This window comes from Antrostomus carolinensis, unplaced genomic scaffold (genome assembly GCF_000700745.2).
Source record: "Antrostomus carolinensis isolate BGI_N321 unplaced genomic scaffold, ASM70074v2 scaffold11719, whole genome shotgun sequence".
Taxonomy (NCBI): domain Eukaryota; kingdom Metazoa; phylum Chordata; class Aves; order Caprimulgiformes; family Caprimulgidae; genus Antrostomus; species Antrostomus carolinensis.
Genome location: NW_010340759.1, coordinates 150,330 through 172,825, shown reverse-complemented (window position 1 = coordinate 172,825; position 22,496 = coordinate 150,330). Strand labels below are relative to the sequence as shown.

Here is a 22,496-nt window from a genome sequence, read left to right as displayed (position 1 = left end):
AGCTAACTTCTGAAACAAAAGCAGGAGAGACATAAAGGACAAAAAAAAAAAAAATCCATATTAATCCTTTGAATTTTTATTCACCTCCTGTGAGTGAATGAGAGCTTTTAAAAATACATCTTTTGTCTCATTTTTCTTTAGTATGGAAACTACATTTTTAGGGAGAAACTTGAAAGACTTTATCAGTTTTTCCTCCTTCTCTTGAGAACAAAGTGCTCTTTCGTCAGACCTTTTATAACTTTAAATGTGAAACTCTCTCCCGGCATCATAGTTTCTGAAGAGACAATAAAAGCTGGTGCTAATGCTGTCATTTCTCACACTTCTTGCTGCTCCCTCTGAAATCATATTTGTTTATATTCTGCAGATCTTATGAAAAGAAAAAGTGGTCAAACTGTTGAGTTCATGCACTGTGGGGTATAGCAAAGCAGAGAGCATTTAGGCATTAGCACCTTTTAGAGGGAAGGTGATAACTGTGCAGAAACTAGTATTTCAAAACCTATAAATAAAAGTAATATATTTAAAAAGATCTTCACTAAAGACTGAAGTGGCAACAGCTGAAGGACCTTTTCAGCTGGAACAAATCTGAACTTTTTCTTTCTGCTGTCAAACTGCAACCCCAGTAAATCCTAAATGTTTTCTGTGGATTTAGTGACTGGGTAGAGTTACAGTAATTCAAAAGAAATTCATGTCCTTGCCAATGCCTATTAGTCACACTTGCTGGAATTCTGTCTGCTCTGCTCCTAACACCATCTCAATGCCATCTGGATCCCTTAATAGCGTCTTCCCAACACATACATTTTCTGCTCCATTCAATAGTTTCCTGTTCAGCAATAGCTTTTCCACATGGCCATGTCCTCTTCGCAGATGGGGCCTCTGTGAGACATGTCCTCGACGACAATATCCACGCTGCTCTACAGGCAATCACATAACACATCCGAGAACATTAAAAACGAATAAAAAAATGATAAAGGGGTGATGGTGGGGAGTTGTTGCTTGTTAACTTCACTGAAAAGCTGTGGACTGAGAGAGGCTTTTGGAAGGGGCGTGGTGCTGTTGAAAATGAAACAGATTTCCCCCTTTTTCCCTTGTAAAACAGGAGCAGCCTGGCCTTTCTCTCTAGCAGCCATCACTCCCCATCTAAGCCCTTTTTAGAGAGCGTGAATGCACACGGTGGGATCTCACCTCATTCTTACAACTGTCATTTCAGGAGAACTCAGACTGCAAGGTTTTTTATTTTCTGGTTCCCTCTTCTAATTTGGGACAGAGAAACATGCAATATAAAGGCAATATAAAGCTCAGTTTTCAAAAGTGGGAAAACCCACAAGTCTGAGCAAATGCCAATAATTAATCTATATTCTGACATTAAATGTGATCTTGTGAAAGGCTATGGATACGACTTGAATTTACCTTGTGCTTCTGGAGCATTCAGCTTGGGATTGTTGTCTGTATCTGATGCAGGAAAAGTCTTCCAGAAATGCAAAGAGATCTTTGCCAGAGTTTAAATGTTTTCATGTTTTCAAACCCCTGTATGGAGAAGAAGTTGGTAACTTTTCCAGAAATTAATCTGAATTATTTTTCACTGTATCACAGAAGTTGAGAGTAGTGTCAGTGTTTGAGAAAGAAACTGAAGTTTCTTCCTTCCTTGTGCCACAAGGCTGCTTTTAAAATGAGCTCTGGCATTTGTCTGGGCCAAATCTGAAGCTGATAGGTGGTGGTGCTGTACCCAGATGTTTCTGTACTTTCCTTTTTGTGATTCTCACATGAAATTTTTCTTGGATTGTTCTCCCTACCTTGAAAGTAACTCCCATAAGTAACAAGTTGAGGCATGCAAATTGATGATAAAATAGCACCACGTATCTTGTGCAGATGTCCCTGGACACAGAGAGCACAAGGTGCACACAGACTAAGGCTGCCTCTGTGGATGCTGGTACATCCAAAAGCGCTACGCAGTTGGCCATGTACCTGATTTTACGTAAAGGAAAAAATTCAAGTGCCAAACGAGTAAATATTTTTCAATATTTAACTGCTGTATCTTAACCACCAGCTGCAAATGCTTTGCTGTGTTTATATATAGATAGGATTTCCCTTGCTTCTCTCTCTTTGCCATTGGGAAGAGTTCCCCACGGCTGGAAAAGCAAAGCTAGAATAGCACCAACTGTTTGCTAATGGTTCTTAATGCTTTCCCACTGGAGATCCAGGACACTCAACAGTGTTAAAAATAGGTTAGAAGAGGAATAAGTATTGAAAGCTCTAGTCAGCCCTGAAAACCTCACTGGTACAAGGAGGTTACAGCAATGTTCCCGTCCTCAGCGCGGAGAAGCAGCAAGTGTTGGCTCTGAAGGAGAGCAGAGCCGAGGCAGCGTGGAGGGGAGCTCCCCGTGCCGGTGTCTGGAAAGGAGGGTGCCCCAATGGTACCCCAGTAGCTGGGGTACTGGGAGGGAGCAGGCACCGGAGGGATGAGCCCATGGGCAAGCTCTTGGGGGAGAGGCTGTGAACTTCAGCCGTGCTTGCAGGCGCGCTCGTGCTACCCGTCACAAAATACGCGATCTGGGTACATCTGCTGCCTGACAGCCAGCGCCCCGGGCTTTGAATCGCTGCTCTTTCCTCAGTGAAGTAGGAAGGGCATGAACAAATTATTAAATCTTAAAATTGCAGGTGAAATAGCATAAAAATATAATGACTTAAACCTACCCTTGTTACAGCTCGCTTTGTCTCGGATCTTTGTGCCATGCATGATTTTTAAAGGGTATCTAAGAGGCCTGAGCTTAAACCTCTACATGGAGAGAAGTTCTGCAGACAGATAACGGCAACATCACAGCTTATTTGGGAGGCTGGATGGGAAGAAATTAGTTCTAAATTAAAATTCAGCATGTCAAGTATGGAGAAAGTACTGATGAAAGTCCTGAGTTGGGCTCTGACCTTTCAGTAGCTGCTGTGCTGTTGTTCCTCGGAGAAAAACGTTGCTCTTCTTGTGGTCTGTTCTGCAATCCATTTAGAAACATGCCGTTAAAAGCATTAATTCCATTTTGAATTTCCATTTTTTCTGACCTTTTCAGTCTCCTGCTTCTTTAGCATCCTCCATCCCTGCTAGCTTTGTGTCTCTTCTGGAAATTATTGATGATCTTTTTTAATAGCCTAAACAATGCTAAAAGCTGCTCCTCGGCGTTTTAGAAGCTTCCGAGAGTGAAAAAAGATGATATTTTATAACGTGAAAATTACCAGCAGGGGTCAGGCTTACAAATAATTTAAGCAATTCAAGCTGCATATTTATAGAGGAGACATTTCTGTGCTGAACATGTTGTAGATCAACCAGCTTCTATGGAAAAGTTTGTAACTTTTGCCCAGTGAATAGAAGAGACAATTTCTTAATTGTACCTGAAATTTCTGTTGCATAATTTTGGGATATTGCCAGATGGGTGCATTGTTTACTGTCACAGTGCAAGGATTTTCAGCTTAATTTAGGTCATTTACAAATGAGTATTATCAAGCAAGATAATTAGTTTTTTAAAAATATTCTGGAAAAGGATCTTGAGAAAATTGAATGCAGAGATCAATGTTAGTACACATTAGCTGCACAGCTCATCCCAGGAAATTAACATGCAAAAGGTGAGGCTTTTGAAGCAGCATTAAGGTTTTTGTACTCTGTAATTAAATACAAGCAAAAACGTTACATTAAACTTTTTATAATAATATCACCTGCCTAACAAGTTTGATAGAGTTCTCTGAAGGATCCAACAAGGCTGAGGCTGATATAGGTGATATAATATATCGACCTTTCAAAAAGCTTTGAGCCAGGGGTCACAAAGAAACTTTACTCTGATTGAATGAGTTGTTGAGATAAGAGTCTTTGTTGGATTAATAAGAATATAAAGATCCCAGAGGGCTGGCTGTCCCAGCGTACTGCCTGCAGGGATGGCTGGTGGTGGATCACCATGCAAATAGGACAATGTTACTGGGGTACTTTGCCAGAAGATGCTCCTAGTGCCTTGTCTCCAGGATTTCCTGAGCTAGAGATAACACTCTGCTTTGTAAAGCTTGGTGCATTTTTCTTCCATTAATTTGCTTATGTAATACAAAGTTAAAAAATGGAAAATTAAAGGCTAAATGTTGTTTTCATAATACCCAGGGGTTTCAGCTAGGTCCTAGAATGGTTTTTATTGGGAATTTGTTGTCTAACACAGAGAGGCGTTTGTGAGGTGACAGCATTTGGGATAATATGAAATTATTCAGCTTATCAGACTGCTCAGAGTTGCAGAAGAATCTTATGATGCTGCTTGAGATGAGAAATGAAGTTTTATGTCAATAATTGCAAAACCCATGCATGTAAGAAAAGACACCTTTACTTTCACTCCCACAATAGTGGTCTCTAAATGAGCTGTTATCACTCAAGAAAGAGATCTTTCATTATTATGAACAGTATTCTAAAAATAACAGACAAGTGCTCTGTAGTTAAAAAGACAAATAGAATACTAGGAATTATTGGAAAAGAAGTTGTGAACAAAGCAGAATGCCTCATTGTACCACTGAATACATTGGAGTGCTGTTTGTATTTCTAGCTTTTCTCATAGCAAAAAGTCTCTATAAAACCTGAAGATGAACAAGGAAGGGCAATAAAGATGAGCAGAAATATGGAAAATCCTTGATGTGAGGGGAGACTAAATTGAGATTCTTCAGGAAATAATAGAGGAGGCCTGTAAAGTGGTATGGAGAGGGGAATATGGTACAATTATTCACAACTTTTCATAGCAGAACTAACAGGCTCTCAGTGAAATAATCACATGTGAAGTATAAAACAAAATGAACTAATTTTTCGTACAGCACATAATTAAACTGTGGAACTTAGTGGCAAGGAGTGTTGTGAAGGCCAAAAGTATAAATCAGATCAAAAAGAGATTTGATGCACTCATGGAGATTTGAGCTGTTGGTGGTTATTAAACACAATGGTCTAAACTCAGTCTGTGGTTCAGGAAGTATCTAAGTTCAATTTGCTTTATATTCAAGCTGTATATTTTTAATATACTTTTACAAATTCTATTTTCATCATACAAACTTGTATCTTTTAGTTATATGTTTTAACTGCCTCAGTAGTGTAGCTTTGTGGTACTGAATCCAGGAATAATCTGATACTGCTTGTGATTTCATGTTTTATTTGATTATTTGTGGTGGGACTGTGCAGGGACACAGTGTCTATTAACTTTCCCTTCTTCTCCAGGCTGAAAATCGAGGAGCTGGAAGCTGAACGCAGCAAGCTGGAAGAGGAGAAGAGATCTCTGGAAATGAAACTGGAGAAGCTAACTCTGCAGGTAGGAAATGTGGAGGTCCAGAGCAGCTGGAGAGCCTGACATGGTCCATTCGCCATAGCTGTTCTCACAGATGTGCCAGAATGCTAACAGCATGCAACTTCACTTCTCTCAATCTGGGCAAGGCATTTTTTTGGAAGCCTGTGCAAAGTGCATCAACACACCTGTATCTCTGACCATGTTATTGGAGTGTTTTGATGTCAGATATAATCACACAAATGCAGTTGTCTTTTTTCAGTGCCTTTGCCTAGAACCTCCTCCTCTTCTTCTTGGAGCCTTAAAAACTGTTCCATTTTAAATAACTCCCCTAACATAAGCTGGCTGTCTCCAAATTCATTTGGCCAAAGCAGGAGTGTAGACCGGGTTTAACAGCATGGAGCTGATATGAAAATTTGAGCTCCATTCGTACTGAAGACTCCATTGTTGCTGTCAGTGATAGAGACAGAGACCAGCAGTGTGTCGCCTCATTAAGCAGCAGCATTCCAAGCCAGGAAGGATCAGTGCCGTTAAGAGGATGACATGGCAGCATCTCCAGACCACAGATACAGAGAGGCAGAAGGTGTGGAGTCAGAAGGATGAAAGGGTGTGTTTATTTTGCTGTGGGTGTTTCACCTTTTCCTGAGGTAGCGCTGTCCTATGTGACAGAAGGTCTTCAGCTTCTCACTCTGGATAGATCAGTGAAGTATCATCCTCCTTTAAGGAGGGCAAGGGCACCTGCAGCAGTTGAGTGGATCATCTATCCAGCCAGTTCTTATTCTGGGAACAGCTTTCCTGTGCAGAGAGGGGCATGGGAGTTGCTTCAAGTTTATAGTGTTTCTTGTTTGAAAGGTGCTGGAGCAAACAAGAACCTGAGCCTGTTTGTTTAATCAAAGCCCATCCTGCTATGAACAGTGTTATATCTCCCTTCTGTTCTCTCTGATGTGCTGAACAATTTGGCGTTATAGCATTTCATTTTCTTAATTTTTCTTTCTTTCTTTCTTTCTTTCTTCTTTTTTTCCATTTTTGTGTAAATTGCTTTGTGGTAGAAAACCTGCAGGTTTGAAATTACCCAGGTTTCAGACAGACCATTGATTTTATCTTGACACCTATTAGAGGCGAATCAAATTTTTTTTTTTTTTTTTATTACCAATTCCTAGAGACAGGGGAAGTGACAGCTTTGATAAAGCAGGGAGCTCGGAGCTGCTGAGCATCTCTGCTGAGCCATGTTTAGTGTGAAACCTGTCACCCGACTCTCCTTTAATTGGGTTTCAGTCATCAGAAGGAGATGAAAGCTTTGGGCTGGTGTTTGGATGTGTAGGTCTCCAACAAACACAACATCAGCTTTGGTTTCAGAGCAGATTACATCTCACTCAGGTCACATTTAATCTGCCAGTGTTGTCTTACAATGGCTGCTGGCTTTCCAAGAAGGCCTGACCAGAGGAATTCCTTATTTTCTTTGTAATGCTTTTTTTGCTCATACTGCTCTTCAGATGCCAAAACAACAAGCTTTTAAAATTGCATATTAAAAGAAGAAAGGTCCAAAGTCTCTGTAGTCTTGCTGATTGTCTGTCTTCTGGTCCTTGGTAGACAAGGTCATCAGCAGCTACTGTTTGGATAGGTGAGCTTTCTCAGTACAGAAAAGTGATGTGGTGATAGGAACAGATGGGACCTTCATACTGTGGTAAAGCTACCATACAGTACAGTTGTACTGGTCACCAAAAAGGTTTTGAAAGCTCCTCACAGGATCCCCATGACCTGTCTTATTAATTGTGCTTGCTGTTTGAATGCAGTATTGTGCAAGTAGGGGCTCTGTGGAGGGAGTCAGGGAGAACATGAATGACCTTCAGATAGAGCAGGGTAAAAATTATATGGGAAGGATGAAATACCATGTAGGTGTGGAAAAGAGAAGGAAGGTGGTCATCTGGCTTAGCAGGTCTAGGAAAGAGAAATCTGCCAGTCCTGTAAAAGGCTAATTAGTGAGCTGAATTAAGGTCATCATGCTCTTAACATCTGCTTTGCCAAGGCTGAAGACATGGCTTAAATTCTTTATTGAACAGGAAGTAGCTCCCCCCTTCCTTAGCTTCTCACTTTAGTTGTGTCTTAGGGGACTGGATGCGAAAAGCAGCTTCTCCAAAAGAGGACGAGTAGAGAAGAAAGCATAAGTATAGGAATGTGTAAGCTGAATGCTAAAATGTCAGTATTGATCAGTGTGTGCCCACCTGAATGGTCAAGGTTTCAGAACTCCTCAGAGGGGAGAACACCAGCCTTCCCATTTTTTATTCACCTTGAGAACTGAATATCTTAACAGGCCAAGCTTAGAATGACTTTTTTTATAAACATATCAGAAGAGGGTTCCTTACAGTGGGAACCCGCTAAGTTAAGGATAAGCTTAGAAATTCATCTCTTCTGTCAGTGCTGAGCAAATAAGCTGAATATATTATTATACCCTCAGATAAGGTCACTGAAATGTTGCTAACTTGATATATTGTTTATTCCTATCTCTGAAAGAAATCACTGGGAAATGATGGGTTAAAATAACATCTCTCTATCGCAAAGGGGAAAAGGAGTAAGACAAGCTTTATATACAGGAATCACAAGAACATTTCACTGAACAGAAAGATGATTGAAATTACAAACATGAAGAAAAGCATGGCATCAAATCAAATAAAGGTGTGAGAGAAAGTAGGAGGTGACATTAAACAAGGTAGGATGAGGGTTATTTCTGACAAATCTTTATCTGCCGTTCCTTCTTTTTAAAAATAAAACCTCTGACTTTCTGTAATTGTCTCTGCTAAATGAAAAACACAGAGAAGAGGTGTATTGAAGTTTTGAATTTGGAAGAGGCAGGATGTAGAATTGAGGCTTTGACTGCTTTACACTGAACTGAAGTCTGTTGTGTTCACATAACTGTGTGTGGTGAATGAAATCTAGGGAGATACAGTTAATATTTGGTATCTAAAAACCTCAGTGTTTGACTGTATTGATGTGTGGAAAGGAGAAAAGTCTCAAATGTTTGCTTCCTCTCACATCCTTTTGTATCTGATTACTCGCACATGACTTCTGCTCATCTCTGCTTTGGCTGCTGGTACCAGTAGCCCACTTTGTGAACTACAAGACACTGATGGACTGGCCAGAGGGCAAGCGAGCACATGGAAAGGTGCTTTTGTGTGAGGTATGTGATTTGTGCTCCCTAAGCTCAGTATTAGCAAATGAAAAAACTGAGATGCTGACAACTATCCGCAGCAGTGTATATAATATCTGATATCTTTGTATTCTGTGCTTGTGTGGGGACAGCTTGAATTATGGCTGAAGGTGCTTTCTGCCTCCACACACCCCTTCTTCCAAAACCCCTTGGTTCTTGACACCTAGCTGCAGGCTGCATTGATTTTCCTTCACTGGTATAAAGACTTTAGCATGGATATTACTCACTGGTCAGGTCTTTACTGCTAATAAAAACCTCAGATTACAAAAACACAAGAAATGTTGGAACTGTAGAGAAATTACACTCTGCTGAGGGTGCTTCCCATCACCCAGGACATTATCTTAAGAAAAACATTTGAACTGTGGCTCGGGAGAAGGATTCAAATAATATATGAAAAGAGTGGGTTTAACGAGACAATTTTATCTCCTCTCCTCTACTGTTCTTACAGGCTTCCAGGAAAGCAGATGTGCTGTTCCTGCTTGGCCTATGGTGGGCAGACTTGCTGAGATTTCAGTGAAAGCTTTGGTTTGTTTAGTTATCTGAAACGATCTGGACCATCTTTCTGAGCTGCTGGTGGAAAAGTGCAACTTGATGCCAACAACAAAAAAGACTGATCAAATCAGTGCTTTTCTGATAAAGTGGGAGGAAAGACTTGTGAGGAGTGTTCAATTAGCATTTCTTACTGCCAGGAGCCTTGTGTTTACAGGCAACCAGGCGGATGTGAAGTGTTCCTTATGCAAATACTACTCTCCTGCTTTTCCTGCTCTCCTCTACTCTTCGAGCTGAAGGAGAAGAGATTCTTCAAGTTTGGCTGCTTCAAGGAAGATTGATTAAAATCAGCTGCAGTTTGACTTACTTGGATCCATATGCTTGGAGAGGGAGCAGGACTAGTTAGAAGTCCTTGTAATTAGTTCACAGCTGGTTGGTGAGAAAAATGAAACTCCAGTTAGAGTTCAGATAAGTGGATCTGTACTGATAAAAAGACAGGGAAATGTTTTTTACACTCGGAGATATTTGGGCTTGAAAATCACCTCTAGTCCTGTAGCCAAGATAGCAGCCTAATCCCTTTGAGTGGATACTACATGTATATTTATGAGGCTAAATGGAAGGAGTTTTTATTGTCTTGCTACTTTCTGAGTAAAAGGAATTACCTGTGGATGCTGGCAGTCAAGAAAACGTGAATAGGGTGACAGAAATCTGGGAGAGGATCTCAGGGACTAGATGAGACCCTACAAGGGTAGTTTGGCTGTGTGAAAGGTTCATGGTTTGGCACAAATTCTGTGCAGATCAACTTTGAGTGTGATGCCCCTGGTCACAGTAATGACTGGTTGTGTTTAGCCTTTCTGATGGTCAATAATATAACAGCAGCACTCATGAAAAATGCAATATTATTCATACATATTGATATAATTGGGTTTTGCCCATTATCTCAAAGAGCTCAGAAAGAGTTGACTAGCTACATGGTGTGAGAACAGTAATCAGAAAATTTTCCCCAGCCAGAAGCTGGTATTTATGCTAAATTTTGCTGTCAGAATGGAAGGGACTGAATTCCCTGTATACAGTATCCACGAGGGAACTGCCTGAGAAAACATACTGCACAGGTATTTGTGGATATTTTTTCAAGCTGGCATGACTATTAATGTGTTTGGAGGTGCTCATTAATGCAGGTGCAATAGTTCCTTTCTAAATGTCTAACTTTGCTATTGTTATCGACCATTTTACAATTTAAGGTATTAATCTGGTTAAATTAAATCTTAGTTTCTTCCAGGCTTTAAATTGATTATTTTTGCACAAATTAAAGCATAAACCACTTGTCCACTTTAGTGGTAGTTGTGTTGTAGCTATAATGATTTGAAGATAAAAAATGAGCAAGTTCTGCAAGCAGAAATATTATCATTTTTTAGTAAGAGTAGCTGATATAATTGGTAAATTTGCCCTATTTGTCTACTTTAGGTCATTTTAATTGGCCTCCTAAGCTAGCATGGACTTGTGGTGGTTGATCCCACCTAAGCAGGAGGCTCTGCAGCGAGAGTGGGTGGCTGCTATCTGCTGTATTAAGTTCTCCAGGAGTCAATGTCCACGGACGATGAAGGATGCTTGGCATCCAGAGTGTTCTCATGTTTCTTTTTCTCCTTATCTCTGCAATCTTTGTGGTTGGGTTGGTCTCCCTCTTACCCTAGCACTATGTTTTGAGGAGCCAACAAAACATCTGGGAGCTGTACCCCGAGTGCAGATTCCTCTGTGTGGTGAACAGGGAGCGTTTCTCCTCTTCAAGCATTAATGACTCATTTTATAGTTAGAACTTTGGCTGCCAGGCATTAACTAGCTTGGAGTTAAGAGTTCAAGGCAAAGTTGAGGTCATTTAACAGTCTTAACTGTTCATTATGTGACCAGTGAAGAATGATGAATGAATCATTTACAGTTATAAAATGTAGAGGGACATTGTCAACCTTTCAAGGTTTCCTAATTGACCTCTCAAATGCTCCTGAGTCTTTCTGGATTATCTCCATGACTTCTCTTTCACAAACTCCCTGTCCTTTTTCCTTCATTGGTGTATGCCATGGTCCACATTAGCCTCTGTGGCTCAGCTTGTCCTCATTGAAAATCTCTGGTGGTCAAGTTCAGCTCTTTTAAAAGAAAGAAAGAAAGAAAAAAGGCTTATTTAAATAGGTTTGGGCAAAGCATTTGGCATCTCCTGAGTCAGGTATAGCTTTTGGCAAGGCATAGGAACAAATTAGTGTGCTTCAGAGGGATTTAATTATGAGATAGAATAGCTGAGAACATACAGCAGGAGACCCAGTAAAAAGAAGATGAACTAAGCAGAGAAGTGCAGGTCCAGGTCTGCAGAAGGTCGTATTGTATTGTAAAACACCAGTGAAAAGCACATGTGATAAACATCTGCGTTGCCTTGGTTAAATTTATACCATTTCTATTAATTATTGACCCAATAGCTCAAGTGTAGCATAGGCATTTTCCCAAGGATTGGCATTCCTAATTCTCAGCCTCATTGCAAAGGTATTTTCAGGTATTTGGGAAAAAACATCATGTATCTTGTGCCATGTGAATTAGGTACTGAAGAAAGTCCTAGAACCAGTGTAAAATGGAAGGAGTGTAGCACCTGCAATGCTCCAAGGCTTGAGGACTGTGTGACACTGAATTAGCTGGGGTTACACAAATATTTGTACATGTTAATTCTGAATACATTCCATTTATGAGAATTAACAGGAATTAGAAATGTTCTGTGGAAGCAGAAAGGAAAAGTATAAACATGTCATCCAGTTGTAGATTTGTCATTAGGTGGTTAAAGGAGAAGGTGTTTCTTGGCCTCAGTGGCCCTGATAAATGTGATGTGTAAAGTGGATGTCGACTAAAACAAGGACACGCACAGTACAGACTTGCTAATGTTTGTTAACATCAGGGACCAGGAGATTCACATTTGTGCAGGGAAATTTTACCAACATGCCCTTTAAAAAAATTTCTTTAAAGGAATTTGTACATTGAATATTAAAAACCTGAAGCTCTCTAAATTTTACTGCCAGAGATAACGCCGTATTGTTTATTTCATGCAGCACCTTTCTCAAAGTTCTGCAGAACCTGATTAACATTTGCATAATACATTTAACACAAAAATCCATAATAAATTCATTAATGTACTTCTGCCACTATCCCTGAAAATATCAGCAGTTCTGTGGCATCACACAGCTCATTAGATGAGCAGAAGGGGAAGAAGGGTGAGCGCTGGATTTCCTGAACAGCTCTGAAACAGGGAAAGGTCAGTGAGCAAAGCATCAATACCTGAGCAGCAGCACGGAGAGCTCAGAGCAAGCAGGGAGAGCTGGGGCAGGGGAAATGTCCCGCTGGAAAAGGTCACTGTACCAGTAGACACAAAGCACAAACTTTTAAGAGGTGACATCCGTGCTGGAGTAGAAAAATCTGTGATGAGCACAAATGCAGATTAGGATGTGCTGCACTGAGGAGGAGGTGACTCCTAGAGCACATGCATTTTGCAGGGGACAGACACCAAGAAATTGTTCAAGTCCTGCTGTGATACAAGAAAGCTGGCTTGAAACAAGCCTTGATTTTCTGAACAGGTATTGCAGAATAAATGGTAAGGTTTTAGAAGTTGTACAGGACTTGATTGCTTGGCAGTGGGGTCACTAAACCAGTAAATCCAGGGATATTCTGTGTGTTTGTGTACTGCTTTCATGAACGGAAGGTGTGCTGAGAGAGATACCGCTCTTATTAGTGTTCTTGTGTGGTAAAAAGAGCAAGGATGTAAGAAAATGAGTAATTTCAGCTAAAATGATGTGTTCAGACACATAGTTGTGTTTCTAAAATGCCCCACCCAACTTACAATGCTAGCTGATGGAGCAATAGTAAGAAGCAACTATAGAAGGCTCCTATGTAAGAAGAGCATTTCACTGATTCCCCAGAATCATCCTTCAGGTGAAAGTCAAGGCTGAGGAGACAGACACAAACATTTTAGAAAGAAACTTCACTTTTAAGCTCCTCTAATCTTATTTATCACACAGCAAAGAAAAAGCAAAGTTTCAGGAAATGATAAGAGTGCCTGTCCCTTTATAGTTTTCTGGTTTTTCTCTGTAGTCATTTGATGGCACGAATTAGTTTTCAATTGTTCTTTCTTCATTTTCTATTATTCTTCTGCTGCTTCGAATTCTGCTTCAATGTCACAGAAACAAAACAAAACTGTCGTTTAGACCTGTATAGGGAAAATAGTGCCTGGCAAGGTTTGTTCACTGAAGCTTTGTGCTTTTCTCACATTTCAATGAATACCACATCCATAAGTTACAGCTCTCTCCACGTTAGGCTTTTAGCTTTTCTCTACTCATTATGATTTCAGCCTTTGTTTGATGACCCAATTATTTTCAATTTTTTGATTAAAACAAAGTGATAGGTCACACTTTCATGCTGTCCTTGTCTTTGCCACTTCTGTTGTGGTCTGGCTTTTTGCCACTGGTCTAGGTAAAGTCAAAGCTTTCAGTAATAGTCTTCAACAGTTTTATTTTTCTGATAAGGAGACTCTGGTTAGGGGGAAGGTTTTTTTCCTCTACTACTTGGTATGCGGAAAACTTGACACTGTCTCTAAGAGACAGAAGACCGGGATATGTTACCCGGATTATGGAAAAAAAATGAAATCAGAGTTTAGCTTTTTGTGTGTGTGTGTGTATGTGATGGGGAGAAGAGGAAAATCTGCCTGTTTCATGTCACAGTGGAGAGTGGGCAACGATCATAAAGATGTTAAAATACATAAAGATGTTAAAATACATGTGAGAAGATGGGGAGATGCTCTGAGCTGAGCCACTGATGGGAAGGACAGTGTGCTTCAGAGAAACACATTTTCTTTACGTGACCTCTGCCAGGGGGATTCAAGCATGTGAGATGCTGATGCGTTATCTTACATCTCCCTGAACCCTTTCCTTTGATCAGACTGTCCTACCACCTCTTTGACGCCTGGAGGCAGAGATCTACATAAAGGAAATGGGTTTCCTCTAAAGAATTTTATCAAATAGTAGAAAGGAAACTTGATGTGCCTCTGTCACTCAAACACTTGGCACTGAGCAATTTGACCTGCAGTCCAGGCTTGCTAAGGATCGGAGCTCGTGTTGTGCCTGGGGAAGACTCAGGGGTGTAAGTGGGGAGAAGTAACACCCTGGTGTCAGAGCATCTCTGCCAGTGCACCCCAAATGTAGTCGGATCATGATATGGTCTCTTCTCAGTCTAAGTTTCCACATTTGCCTCAATTTCCATTTGCTATTGTTTGATAAGACTTGAGAAATACATAGATCCAGATGAGTTAGAAAAAAGTAATTGTTTTTGACAGCTCTCCTACCTAGATTTGAAAGACAGGTAACAGTAGAATGGAAAATGATGCCTAATTTAGGTAGAAGGGCTGTTCTCTTTAAATGAGGATAGACAGTCAGGATGGCAGGATAAGTGAAATGCTATGGAAAGAGCATCTACTTTGTATCTTTTTTTTTTTAAAGAATCAGTAGTGCCAGATGAGGCGGTGCTGTGTGTACAAAGGTGGTGTCCGTAAAACCCAGTTAAATACAGATGGGAGGGTTCCCAGGTGATCTGTCACATCTGTGTTTACCCAAGCGTGGGGTTCAGCTCCATCAGGAACACTGCTGCTTCCCCTAATCAACATTTAAACCCCTCGTATCTTAAATAATACAGAAGCTGTGCCTGTTTGCATTTTTGGCAGGACATTTAAAAGTGAAATAAAAAGTCCCTGAAAACGATTGTGCGTGTTGGACACAACATAAGATGTTCAGCTGAGATTGTGACCTTTCAGAGAACAAAGATGCTGCTTTTGAAAAATGGGTTTATTGTGCTTCTGGCTCTAGTAAGATGAAAAACTGGAAAAACCAGTAACATGAAGGCTGCACAGCAAAGATGAGCTCCACAGAGATCCTCTCGTGTATTTTTGGTTGTCTTCCAGTGGATACATCCTTTCTCTCTGTGCAATAAGACCACAGTTGCAATCAGTAGTAATTAGAGAAATTTTCTCATTTTTATGAGTAGGGGGATGTGCAAAGCTGTTGGCAGGGCAGTGTCTGCAAGGGAGCTCAGCTGTGGAGCTGCTTTCCCTCTAGATCCACCACAGCTAGAGTTGCTGACCTGAAGGTTATTTCCCTAGAAGTCAGGGATTGCTCATAGATTGATCTGTTCAGTGCGGAAGAAAAAGCGCGATGAGATATGTGTGAGCTCTGATGATTAATATCGTTATGGTGGAGCAGCCTGAACATTCAAATGCAACACCAGTGAATTTAATTGTATATATATGTATGTTTGCACACAATTATTAGAAAGTGTGCAGTTGTATTTATATGTAATGTGACTTGATATACATGAGTGTGAAATAGGAACCGTCACCCAGATTGTTTCAGCAGAATCAGACTGGAGTTTCCCTGGTGCTGCCTAGAGCTGTACTGTGGTGGCACATAAACAGTAACTTCTAGGTCTGAGTAGTTTGGGAATTGAACATACAATGTCTTTTGGCTTTTCTGCTTTCCCAGGGTCTCTGACATCTTCTGAGTATGATGCTGCTGTTGACACTAACTGCTCAGAAGATAGATCTGCGTCTGCACCTGGAGATTTTTGTGTGGTCCATTCTCTCAAGCATCCTAGAGAAAAAGTACTGGACATACTGCAAAGCAGACCTGTCGGTCAATTCACCAGCACGTTCCTCCTGAGCCTCCACTTTCATCCTCCCTGTCTCAGCTCTTCTGTTCAACTTAATGCTCTTTACTGATGTTGCATGCTTCCAGGGGATCAAAAATATAGTCTGAGTCCTTTAGAGATGTGTGAAAGTTAGAGATGATGCCCTTCTAGCGATTTACTCAATGATAGCTTGAAAACTTGTTACTGGGTAAAGCTGCTTCTGAAGTATTTATTTCTTTAGGCAGTCAGATCAAGATAATGTTCAATTCACTGCTTGGAGCAGTTAACTCAGAGCCCTTCAGAATCCAGTAGGTTGCCCCGTAGCCATTCCTCTTATTGTTTCAGTTTATCCATAAATCTCTCTTATTCTTGTAAATTCTAAATGAAGAGATGACTCTCCCCATCTGAAAAGATTTCAGTGCTGCTTGAAGTCTCCTTGTACTGGCAGAAAAAAACAATTGAGCTTTGGGCTTGAACTGAGAGACAGATAAGATCACCAGGAGATTACCACAGCAAATGCAGAATATATTCTTCTCCAATGGATTCTTAATGCTGTCTGGCAAGTAATTTAATTGCTTGGGTAGGAAGGAAGAGAGCACTGGGTTGCTTTTTGTTGTTGTTCTTTTTTATTATTATTGTTTTTTTAAAGCTCCCGAATTTTGTGAGAGTAGGAAGTGAAAGGTGGTTTTTCTGTGTGACCCAGGTTGTCTGTCAGACATAGGGACAACTAATTAAAATATCACTATATGTACATGAGGGGGATGAGGCAGAAAGGACTGATCGCTTCCTTGGTTCAGGAGACTTGTCTATGTCTTTGCTTCTATCTAGTCACTGTGAAATCTGTAAGTAATTCACGCTCTGGGGGTAGGAATGAGGCCACTGGGTAAATCTGGCCTCTTTTTCTCTCTGGATTAAAGCAGAAAATAAATTAAATCCATTTTCGCTCTACTGCAGTTACTAAGCAGTCTCGCTCCAGCTGGGCAATAGCAAGGATGCTGTTTCCTGCTGTCCCATCGTAGTCAGCACCGCCACACTCTGTGTCACCAGACCAAGTGCTTGGACAGGTGAGCACTGGGTCATCTGGGAGGTTTCCACAGCCTGCTTCAGTGCATAGCATGTGAGGGGACAGAAGCAAAGCAGCATCTTCCTTTTTCACATCCTTTTGTTTAAAAGTACTAAGCATGTCCTGGTGAATGATGGAGAGAGATAATAACACAGTCTTTGGTATATTCTTTGGAAACACTCGGATGGCAAAGAGATGGTCTGAGCCATACAGCCTGCATCATTGAAAAACACTGAACAACAGCAAAAGGGGAAAAAAAAAAGGATGTTCATCAGGGAAATTGCTATAATGGTAAGATAATTAGAACGCAGAATGATTAACATTAGTCAGTGTGCTGCATTGGCAAGGACTGTGCAAGTTGACATAATAGGCCTCTTCCATATCAACCGTGTGGGTTTTCAGCATTTGGTTTAACGCTTTCATGTGACTTTAACAGAGTTCACAGCTGAAACAGCCATTTGGTTCTCATGAAACGTTGCATGGTGCTTTTCTTCTCCTGTGGCTACTAGAAGGACTTTCTTGTTTTCCCTTTTGTGTCTACTGATTACTGAAGGATAAAAGCCACTCTCACCATGGAGTCCTTCTACATTGTTTTGAATGATAGTCAGACATGAACTCCTAAGGAGTACTCTTTGTTGTGCCTGATGAAAATGGACTTCCCTAAAAAAAAGCCCTCTCTCAGGTGTTTCAGAAAATAGTTGTCATCTTCTCAAGGAGAAAATATAAGAATTTGGGAGACCTGCTATTGGTGTTCTCTTCTAAAAATAACTTTTATAAATGTCTAATGCATCAAAAGCCCCTGCTTGTTTGTTATCTTTACCCTAATGCTTGGAGGTTCCCCCTGCCATCCCTCCTGTGTCGGTCCCTAGTAAGTCCCTTTGATTTGTCAAGACTAAGCTGGTACCAGAAGCTAGATTTAGCACCATGTTTAATCCCCATTTTTGTAGCCTGGTTGAGTTTAGAGCAAAACTTGGAGTGCAGAACCATTACTCAGTGAAACCCTCGTGGTCCCCCATCTCTGCCAATAGTTGCAGACCAGTTAACATTTGTTCTCCTTGACTATTGGAAACCCCACTTGCTCATGGACCAGGTCACTTTGATGTTTTGTCTCACTTCATTTCACTGGTTGCTTCTGACTGGACTTGTGATACTTTCCAGGATCTGCAGTGGCTTTTCCCTCACTGTGTTTAGACATTGGCTGGTGCCTGTTGTCTGTGTCATGGTAGCACAAGCTTGGCTTTTCCCTCTGCCTCTGCACGTTGTGTAGATCAGGCACATCCTTCATTACAACCAATAAAATCTGATGGTGCTTTGTGGCAGAAAATTCCCTGACCTCAGTACTGCTTTTTTTCTTCTCACTTCATTACTGTATAAATAAAAACCATATTTTTCCTTAAAGAGTAGAGGAGCACACTGCCCAAATTCCCTTTCTTTGCTCTGGTGCCCAGCGTGCAGGGGCCCTCGGATCGCTGTAAGAAAGGAATTGCAGTCACACAGCTGTGCAGTGAATATGTAAAGAGTGTTTTGTGTGGTTTGTATTTGGTAGATTATTTTCTCTCTCCTTCTGACCCCACCTCAAATGAAATTCCCGCACTTCATCCGTTCCTCTGGGTTGGGCAATCAGCAGATACGATCGAGGTCTGTAAGGAGGCAGTGGTCTGGCATACAAAGCAATCACATTAGGACAGAGGAGCTGGGACTAATGGGGAATAAAGCTGGTAACAGAAGACAGGGAAATATAGCAGAGAAAGATTCATTAGGGATCAGATTCAATAACTGTAAAATGATAAGAAGTTTATGATCAAAGGCTTACTTCGAGCATTTTAATGACACAGTCATTTAATCCGTTTAAAGCAGATAGATAAGGAGTTAAGTGAAATCTACAGCAGTCATCTTTCTGAGCTGTTTATGAACCTGTTACAGGCTACAGATCACTGCGTAAGGCACGGGAGGGATGCCTGCTCTAGTAATTGAATAGTATATAATGGGCTACCAGTTCTTACAGGCTGATTTACCTATGAGGTCAGTAAAACTTAATGCCAAGGCTTGTGGTTTGTCTGAGAGATGTGTGTGGCTCCTCAGCTATTTTTAATGTGTATGTTACTAGCAAGAGTACTGAATGAGGGAAAGGGCAGAATTACTTTAAAGACCTTTCTGTGCCAGGATATTTAATTCCCAGTAGGTGCATCTCCTCTGGAAGTAGCATCAGGGTAAGCTGTTGTAGTGACAAGATTCAGATGGGCTCTGACACTTGAACCACCGTGTCATCTACCATAGGAATCACACATCTGAAAAAACCTGGTGGGGTCAAGGGCGCACAGAACCTGTTTCTCATCTTTTCCTTCCACTGTTGGAATTGTGCCACTCTCCGTCCCTCTCCTGGTGACTCTCCTTGGTTAGTTAACTTTCTTCCCAGCTTTTCTTGCCAAACACTTTAAATCTCTGGTTGGACAGTTGGGTAGCACTGCTGCGTGTGCTCATGGAGCACAGTGTGCTCTCAATCCCTCATTCCCTCTAGTTTTTAGCCACCTGGCCACTATGAATTGCTTGAAGCCAATTACAGCTGGAGTGCTGTGGTGTCCACAGACTGCACCTTTTTCTATTTCTTAAGTAGCTATTCTCCGCTTCAGAACTCCTCTCCCAACTCACACGGGTTTATAACGTAGCTAACAGCTCCCACATCCCACATCCTCCTTCCGTAAAGGAGTACTTTCCTTTCATTAAACACTTAGTCTCTGTACACACACTTTTCACAGCTGTGGAGAAGCAAGCAGAGGGGGCTCTTTCTCTACTCACAGCTCGAGGCTTGTTGAGCTGCTGGAAGCAAAGTAGTCTCTGCTGCTGCATTGTTTAAGGCCGTGTTACAGCACTGGCTGTGCGTGATGCAGACTCAGTAGCAGAGTTGGTATCAAGCTGGTAGAGAACAGGGAGAATTTCCAAGAGCTCTAGGCCATCTTGTTTTCTACTTGCACAGAAAGTTGCTGTCCCGCAGTGGTATTGATTAGTTTTAAAATAGGGAGGTGATAAATGGAGATTTCAGGTGGTTCTGGTAGATGCGACTGCAATGGATGGAAGTGTTTAAATAGAGCCTGGAATATCTTCCCCTACCTCATGCTGATGTTCTTGCTTATCCCAGGAGGGATCTGCTGATGTCTAGCAACAGTGTGGTCCCATGGAGGGGCCTTCTCAGCTCTCTTCGCTTGTGCTTTGCACAGGAACTATCTCCATCCTCTTATTCCAGCTTCTCTCCCTTGTGCTAGCTCCCTTTCTGCTGTGATTTTTAGGATGCCTGTCACAGCTGCTCAAAGGGTTGTGCATGTTTCAGTGAGACCAACTAAGGCTGAAGGTTACACATCCCTTGCAGCTTGCCACGGCAACCTGACTGTGCAACAGATTTTAAGCAGCCTCGGGTCCACTGTATTTCTGCATGTACTCATTTCCTGAGAGAGAATGGAAAAATATTTTGATTATTTGAAAATAAGTAACACTTGTCATCAAAATGTTAGCGCTAGCAGCCATATCTTATTACTCCACTTCAGTGTCCCTGTGTTTTTTCAGTGAATGTTCTTTCCCAAGGGTTTAGAGACTGATCACTTGAGAGCTCACTTGTAGGTAGTAATATATAAAAAGCTGGGGTTTAACACCGGTTCTGCCTCCAAGTACCTTGTTCTTTGAGGGTGCCTGTTGCACTCTTTCTGTTTTCACAAGACTTATTTCAGAGATGAGAGTGATCTGGACTAGCAGCAGCTGCCCAGATGGGAACTGGCAATACAGCACAGCAGCCTACGCACAGTAAGAGTAGTTTCTTACTTCCAACCCTGTGTCAGGGACACAGAAACAAATTGGTAGTCACCTGAAAACAAAAGTTGGCTGTCTGCTTTGATCCTTGCTACACTGTGGTAGCAGCTTAGCAAAGCCCATCTGTGACAGAAGCACAGATCAGTAGTAAGGTTGTCATAAGTGAAAAACCTAGAGCTCAGGCTCTCTTGTTCACTTATTTATAAATATTTGGTCAAGTAAGCTTATTTCTGGAAAAGTAAAACCTTCCACATAAATGTTCATGAGGTGTAGAGGCAGGAGAGAAAGCTCAGTAGCAGCGAGAAGAGGATGGTGCTACAGCAGAGCTGGGGGGCTGCTAACTCCAAAAGGTTTGGGGATGTGGCCAGTTTTATTGACTGTGCATGGGTCTGGCAGGCAATAAGGAAGGAGATGATACCAATTCCAGATCTGCTGTGGGTATAACAGAGCGTGAGTAAGTGACTTCTGTGGAATTTATGGATAATTGCCCTGAAACCTGGTCCCTTGTGCTGCAAAGGGGATGCTCAGGGTCTTGGCCATAGCATCCCCTGTTGACACAGTGTGGTTTGGTGAACACAGCAGGAGGGAAACAATTCAATTTTGAAAGAAAATTATTTTGCAGTTACAAATTTCTTTTGACCATCTATCACACCTGTCCAAATCCACCAGATTTGGTACATTGTTAGATTCTGGTACAGTGAAGTTTGCCGGGACCTGAGCAGCTCTGGCCCTTTTTGGGCACAGCTGATTGATCTTTGCAGAACTCAAGCCCTTGGGGCCAGGTGCTTCTCCCAAGGAGGTTGCATGGACTGCCCAACCTGGTAACCCAATATCTGCTGACCATCTCCCCTGGCGGAGCCGTTGTCCTGATTTCACTGGTTCTTTGCTTGGTAGTGCTTTGTTTTGAATAGGAGATTATCTCATTTAACAGCTTTTCAAAGATGCCAACACATTTGTGTGTGGTTTAACTTAATATACGAGCTGCAGAGCTGAAGTGAAGGCGCTGATCGGTTCTTACAGTTGAGATAGCATTCAGAAAACAAATTAGAGTTTGCGGTTGGTAAGGAGCTAGGCAGAATTCATAAAATTGAATCGTATTCTCAAGTTCAACATGGGCAAGCTCATTACTGATCCAGAGAAAACAGGCATGTATTGAGGAATGAGGGATGTTTGGGATTTAACCATGTGATAGTCTCCTGTAGGGCTTTTTTAATGTGGATTAGAATTACTAGCACTGTCAAGGATGTGGTTGGGGGGAACCAATTTTGAGATTAGTGGGCTGGGTTTATCTCTTACAAAGACTGGTTTGTTAGGTGACTGCTGAAGCTGGCTTTCTCAGTGGGCCAGCTCCTGATGTTCCAGATGTTTCCTGAGGGCAGAACCGTTATTATTTACCCATGTGAGCCCCTGCATGAGGGACATTAAAAGCCCTTATTGTGGTGATGTTACCATGACACATGCTTGCTAGGACAGGAATAATCTGGGATTACCAGGGTAAATTGTGCCTTGTTCATTTCCACTCTGCAACCCTTCAGGTGTCTCATTGTCTCCAGAAGTGCTCAAAACTAGATGGCAGATGCTGCCTTCAGAGGGCAGCTGTGGAGGATGGGTGGATGACTGGCAGCAGGATGTTAGATGAGAACACGAGAAATCGTTTGTTAAAGCTCTGGCTTTAATGAGGATGAACATATGTGCAGAATGGTTATTTTCCAAACAATGTGTACACACGTGGTCAAGAGGGATGTATGCAGAGATGTGTTCATGTTTTGTGACTTCTTTTCTTGAGATTTCACATCTCAGTCCATCTTTGTTTTTCTCTTCACCATCTCCCAGAAAAGTAGAAGTCCTTAAATTAACTTTACTCCCTTTAACTCAGGACAGAGACTCCCTGATTTAAAGCCTACTAACCAAGAAAGATGGCAGGTGGCAAGCCTGTTTCCATTCTCTGATTTTTTGCACTCTAATAACC

General features: G+C 41.5%; 1 protein-coding gene across 1 annotated transcript in view; it reads left to right on the top strand.

Moving 5' to 3' along the window:
- LOC104531400 (mitotic arrest deficient 1 like 1) overlaps positions 1 to 22,496 on the top strand; it is a 317,456-nt gene that overhangs the window by 153,416 nt on the left and 141,544 nt on the right. Inside the window, exon 6 of the mRNA XM_029087049.1 lies at positions 5,213 to 5,303. Within this exon, the coding sequence (XP_028942882.1) occupies positions 5,213 to 5,303 (91 nt within the window). The remainder of the gene's footprint in view (positions 1 to 5,212; positions 5,304 to 22,496) is intronic.